We start from the raw sequence: 6,627 nt of genomic DNA, 5'->3' as shown, positions 1-6,627 counted from the left end.
GCACTCCAGACATGCTCTCTTCCATCTTCTTGTGTCAGAAAAATGATACAAAATTCTGAGGGCATGTACCAACCTACTCAAGAACAGCTTCTTCCCTGCTGCTATCAGACTTTTGAATGGACCTACCTCACATTAAGTTGATCTTTCTCTACATCCTAGCTATGACTGTAACACTACATTCTGCACTCTCTCATTTCCTTCTCTACGTATGGTATGCTTTGTCTGTATGGCAGGCAAGGAACAAAACTTGTCACTCGATACTGACACATGTGACAATAATAAATCAAATCAAATCAAAATCAGTGGCAGTAATGTGTACCATCTTTAAGTTGCACTGCAGCAACTCACCAAGGCTCTTTGTCAACACCTTCCAAAAATTATCTCTATAACCTGAAAGGACAAGGGCAGCAGATGCCTGGAAACATCACCACTTGCAAATTCCTCTCCAAGCCACTCACCATCCTGACTTGGAACTATATTGCTTTTCCTTCACTGTTGCTGGACCAAAATCCTGGAACTCCCTTCCTAACAGCACCGTGGGTGTTCCTACAACACATGAGCTGCAGTGGTTCAAGAAAGTGACACATCACCACCTTCTCAAGGGCAATTTGGCACAGGCAGTAAATGTTGGCCAAGTCAGTGATACCCACCTTCCACAAATGAATTTTAAAGAAGTTAAACCTGGAGGTAACCTTTCTCTTTCTTTCCATAACACGCTCCTCAAAAGCCCACCTCTTTGACAAAACTTTTGTCACCCTCCCTAATTTCTCCTTATGTGGCCAGATGCCAAATGTTAATTTTATAACATTTCTGTGAAGCGCCTTGGACTGTTTTACAATGTTAAAAATGTATAGATACAAGAGGAATGGAACTAACCTCTAGCAGCAGCGCATAAAGAGACTCATAGGAAATGGGCTGTTGATTTCTCACTATCCCCCATCAGTTTTCACTGAAGTTCACTGAACAATAATAGTTCAAATTATTTTTGGAGACTCGTTTCCTAGTCCCATTGTTAACTTTACTTGGATTGGGATTAAAAATCGCGGCAATATTTTCCAAATCAATGGATTAAAAAAACAGGTCCAGTGAAAACTCAGCTGCCAATTTGCCCAAAAGTCCCTGCCCTGCTGCTGGGGAGTAGTTGAATTTCAGATTCCAGTTGTTGTTACTGAAACCGAAGCACGGATCAGGCTTTCAGCGGCAGATGAGCTGAGGCAGAAGTGGGGACTGCCCACCTTACGGAGGTGGAAGTAGGCAGCCTCGGTGATGGAGAGGATATGGGGTGGGAAGGTCAGCTCAAGGTTAAACAGGACGCCATCGTTGCAAACAGTCTAGTTCAGCAGCCTGAGCCAGGGGTTGGAATGGATGGTTGGGGAACGGAGTTAGTGTTGGAGTGGTGCTGGGAGCGGGGTGGGAGAAGGATGTGTGCTTTATTTGGTCATTAAACGATATGGGAAGTGAATTGAAGAATAACAGAGAAAATAAGACAAGCCTGTGATAGCATACAAAAGGCGGGGCTCACTTAAACTGCTGAGAGGTGATGTTTTTAGTTTGTCTGGCTAATGACTGATAAAGAATGTCTTAATGAATCAATGGAGGATGTCGAAATAAATCAGTTGCATTAAGGCAGGTCAGAAATAGAAGAAATAAGGCTTTGAGACAGACAGGGAAGGATAAGTAGAAATTAATTTAAATCAATGGAATCAGTATTTTTAAAAATTTCTTGTCATTCGAGGCAATTTTCAATACAGGATGAAAACGAAAGACTTACCGAATAGTGCGCAGTCTTTTTAAGGGGAATTCTCTGTCTATTTCCTGCTATACAATTCATTCCATCTTTAGTCAGCACAAAGATCATGTAAACATCATGGAAATTTGAACAGTGCGTTAGTCAGAATGGGCATTTTTCGTTGACAACGGCATCTCTTGGTGTGATCGAGTTAGCGCCTACAGAGGGCTAACGATGTTGTTAAAAGTTTGCTTATTATCTCTCTGGTCCAGTATGTGCGTATTATAATCCATCTTCGAGATGTGCAAATCAATTGCCTAACTATTGTACATGCATTCTGTGCCTATTCGCGCACAGGGCTAATGAAGAGACTGCTGGTGCTGTGACCCTGATAGATGGCGCTCCGGAGCCGGCACCGTCCAGTCATTTGGACAGTGGTAGTTTCATTCTGTGGAATTAAACTCAAGTTAAAGAGATCAGCAAACGTGCACCATGCAAAAGTGTATTTTTTTCGGATCAGACACTTTAACTTTATTTCGGCAAATTATAACACAGTCGAGATCTCAGTGGAACAGGTTATAAGTGTTAACAAATGGCGCTCTTCTAAGTTTATCTTATTTATTGGATTTATCAAAAAGATGGGCCAAATCATGTAGTTTCGAACTGCCACTGAGGCTTCAAAATAGCAATTAAAATTGCTCAAAAACTGATCTTTAAAATTTGAATTAGGTCATTTAGACATTGTTATGTGGGATCTTTTCAATGAATGTTTGCACTCGTTCATGATCATTATGCAATCTATTTTAGCACAGGGCGGAATCCAGTGATGAGTCTCCCTTTGATTTTACATTAACAGAGGAATGCGTTACTTTTCACACTCAGCGTCCCGGATTCCATTCGTTCAGCTAAAATGAATGAGATTCACCTACTCATGAAGACACCGGCAAATAGCTTGAATTTAGCAAAACAGACGCAAAATGATTGAAGAAAACCTTCTCATTTTGCACCATGTCAAGAGCTGAAACTCCGAGAAATGGGTAAGAAAATCCATAAACTCGTTCAAAACAACATCACCATATTTTCAAATCCAAAATCACTTCCTGCCTTGTTTTCTTTTCTCCTCTCTCTCTCTCTGGTGTTGAGTCATTTGCCTGATGCCAAATGAAACATGAAAAAGAACAATATTTACATTAACTATGCATGAACCAGCTTCTATTAATCATTTGGTCTAACATGTAATGAATAATGAACTTATGGAGAGCTGTGGTTCTTTTTCTTTTCGAAAGAAAATCTGTTAATACATCTGACATAGTTTCTTATTTTGAACTTTGAACACCGCAGCTTAATTCACAAAGTGCCATGAATCTAATGTTACGCCCGGGCCTTTTTTTTTACCCCTTCAGCTTTTGTTTTTAATGACTTTTTCTTTGTGACGTTCTGTAGCTTGTTTTTGTATTTAACATTCGTTCTGACCTGACCTATATTTTAGTACAAGCTAATGAAAACGTACTTTCTACAAGCCTTCTTACATATTTATTCCAAGTACTTCCATCGCATAATCACAGTTTAAATGGTTCTTCGAGAGGTACCCTTTATATAGTGTTCTGCTACAATTAACAACTTTTCATTTTGAAACCGCCTCTCATTATTTCATTGACCTGTGTTTCCTGGATCTCCTTTTGTGCTGGAGATTGGGTAGCACAACATTTACAAACTAGATGGCAGAAATCCAACCCTGGATAACAACATTATAATCAGTTCAACAGCCCGTACTGTAATTGGAGCTGCTTGAGTCAAAAGAAAAGAAAATTGTGTTTTATTTCCGAAGGACAGATAGAAACCCGTGTTGGTTATTCCTCCAAATACTCTCGTGACAAATATCGCCGATTTTCCTTCGAAATTCAGTTTGCATCTATTCGGTTTTTTGAGAGAAAAGTAAATGTCAGATAGTTAAAAGCGAAAACAGTTTTCCTCGGGCCAGTCGTCACAAAGGGAATTTCACAGTAACTTCATTGCAGTGTTAATGTAAGTCTTACTTGTGGCTAATAAATAAACTTCACTTTAGATGTTTAAAGTGAAGTACGTGACAGTGAATCTCCGGCCCTGTGCAGCAGTTGTGGTGGTAGGTGTATAGAATATACTGTCATGGGATCGAATGCAATGAATTAAAGTTGATTAATTTGTCACAAGTAAGCCTTACATTAACACTGCATTGAAGTTACTGTGAAAATCCCCGAATGACAGAAGTCCACGTAGAAATATGGTTTTCGGCCATCCTCCAGCTAGTCAGTAACGCCAGCGTATTGGTAGAAGACGATTGTATATTTTTTAATTGACCTTCCGGTGCATGAAATTACAAAATGTTGGTAACATGTCAATAAACATATTGAAGAAGAATTTAGGTGGCCTCATAAACAATGCATAGTTTGCTCGCTATACAACCTCCGAATTAGCCCTGCGGACAATTTCCCTTCCCCACCCTTTACCACATTTTAATTCTCAGCGAGGGTAAAATTGATTTCAGAACGTTCTGACTGCTTCTACCTTTCCGAATCTGGCTGTTTGTTGAATGTAATTGTTCAATGCGCCCCAGCAAAGTTAGCTATGGAGATTCACAGGCTTGAAAAAATAATTCAAACTGAAGTTTGAAAAGGAAACTGTTACTTTGTGTGTAATGGCAAATCCCCCTCGGGACATTTCTTTGCGTTATATGTTGTACAAACTTCATAGAGACGGGGAGAGAAAAGCAATGTAAAAGGCGACAGTCGGCTTCAATAGACCGCCAGCCTAGTTACAAAATCCACTTCAAATTTCAACGCAGATTTTAAAAAGTGGAGGCAGCAATTAGGAGTGCGCTGTGTTTGTAATTCGCCACAGTTTCTCAGGGGACCCGAAAACTTTACTTTTTTAAAAAAGTTTCTTTCTGGGTAAATTGCAGCCTTGAAGAGGAATCTAAATGTTTGGTTTCATGGTTGCAATTTGCCGCCGGCCGCTCATCAAAACCCTGCTGCATTGCTTAATCGATGATACAATCCTTGCATTTATCAATAACACAGTTAAAGTTTCCATTCACTGGATTAGATTTGAGGGAAAAATATTCTGAACTACCCTTTATCCCATACATTTTGAGGGGGTGGAGGGGAAACAGAAATGCTGAATAAAGAAACCTTACAATAGGAAACCCAAAGCTGGATCAAATAGACACTTGAAGGCACATCTGGAAGGAGCTGGGCGCACCGCCTATTAATTATTTATCGCACAGCACTCCCTGTTCGATATTCTGAAGCAGGAATGTGATAAGATTTTCTAATTTTGTGGTGACGTTTGGAGCCATGTGATCTCTGCTGTAATATAAGGCTCCAGAGAGAACCGCCCTTTCTCCTTCGCTTATAATTTGTGTTTGAGAACTGTTCTATTTGGTGATTTTTTTTACACATTCCCAGAGAAAGGCTGGAAGGAGGGGGGGATCTTTTTTAAGTTGATTCGACTGATCTTTGGAGCCGAGGCTATAAAGGAATTGAGAAAGTTGGCAGGACGGACAATTTCCTGTTTCAAGCTGCCTATTTTTTTCCTCGCTGGGATTCCTTATGTGGGAAGCTGGTGGTAGGTTGCTGAGAATCGCCCCGGAGCCTCTGAGAGCAGCTCTCGAGCCTTTGGGTTTGCCTGTATTATGACTCTGAGCTCTGAAATGTCCGATGCGTCCATCCTCTCAGAGGAGACCGACATAGATGTGGTGGGAGACGGAGCGGAGGGAGAGGAGGAAGAGGAGGACGAGGCCCAGGAGGGCAGCTCTTTCGGTGAAGTGGTGAGCCAAATGCACTCTGAGATCCTGACGCCTCGATCACCTTCCTGCGCGGACAGCACGTCGAGCCGGGACCCTTACAAACCAGTCAGCAAAAACCCTCTGGTCAAACCTCCTTACTCTTACATCGCCTTAATCACAATGGCCATCCTCCAAAGTCCAAAAAAGAGACTGACTCTGAGTGAGATCTGTGAATTTATCAGCAATAGGTTCCCCTATTACAGAGAGAAGTTCCCCGCCTGGCAAAACTCCATCCGGCACAATTTGTCCTTAAACGACTGTTTCGTAAAAATTCCCAGGGAGCCTGGTAATCCGGGCAAAGGCAACTACTGGACTCTGGATCCCGAGTCTGCAGATATGTTTGACAATGGCAGCTTTTTACGAAGGCGAAAACGGTTCAAAAGGCAGCAATCGGCGGACCTCCTCCGGGAGCACGGTAATTATATTCCTGCTTATGGTTACGGACCTTACGGCTGTGGATACGGGCTTCAGATCCAAGCTTACCACCCTCATTCTGCCGTTTTTGCCTTTCAGCATCCTTCAAGGCAGGCCCATCCCATCCCCCCGCCCTCCATGCTTCCCGCGAACGAACTAGCCAGGACTTCTTTCTACCCGCAGCTTAGCCCTACTCTCCCCTCGGTGCAATCTGTCAAACACAACTCGGCCATATCGAGGTCTCCTTTCTCCATAGAAAATATCATCGGGGCCAACGCCAGTCCAGCCAGCTGCTCGGCCCAGACTCCAGCCGTCCCTCTATTATCATCAATACCTTCCTCATCATCGACTCTGCCAAGTCTGCACCAAGAAACTGTGATACACAATGCAGGGAACTTTAATGGTAGGATTCCAAATGTTAACGGCTGTTAATAAAATATAATGCACGCCTATCTGAAGGTAGGATTATTTTTGTACATTTCCTATATGTCAACAGAATAACGGACAGTCAAGGGTTCAGCAGACTTTAATCGTGTATATATATTTATGTACATTTCCAAAGACTCGAGTTGGATTGCAGTAATGTCTGCAAAGCGTTGCGTTGGGAAAAGAACTGGGTACTATTTCCAAACCTCCAGTGATGGTGTGTATAGGGCATCTC

General features: G+C 42.0%; 1 protein-coding gene across 1 annotated transcript; it reads left to right on the top strand.

The window, feature by feature from the left end:
• Positions 1 to 4,874: 4,874 nt before the first annotated feature.
• Positions 4,875 to 6,276, top strand: foxd1 (forkhead box D1). Its single transcript, XM_080189725.1, has 2 exons — positions 4,875 to 5,967; positions 6,066 to 6,276. The coding sequence occupies exons 1-2, from the start codon at positions 5,400 to 5,402 to the stop codon at positions 6,152 to 6,154; spliced, it is 657 nt and encodes a 218-aa protein (XP_080045851.1). The 5' UTR covers positions 4,875 to 5,399; the 3' UTR covers positions 6,155 to 6,276.
• The last annotated feature ends 351 nt before the right edge of the window (positions 6,277 to 6,627 follow it).

This window comes from Carcharhinus amblyrhynchos, chromosome 5 (genome assembly GCF_965287045.1).
Source record: "Carcharhinus amblyrhynchos chromosome 5, sCarAmb.v2.hapA, whole genome shotgun sequence".
Classification (NCBI taxonomy): Eukaryota; Metazoa; Chordata; class Chondrichthyes; order Carcharhiniformes; family Carcharhinidae; genus Carcharhinus; species Carcharhinus amblyrhynchos.
Note: the sequence above shows the minus strand (reverse complement) of the source record. Positions and strands in the feature narration are given on the sequence as shown.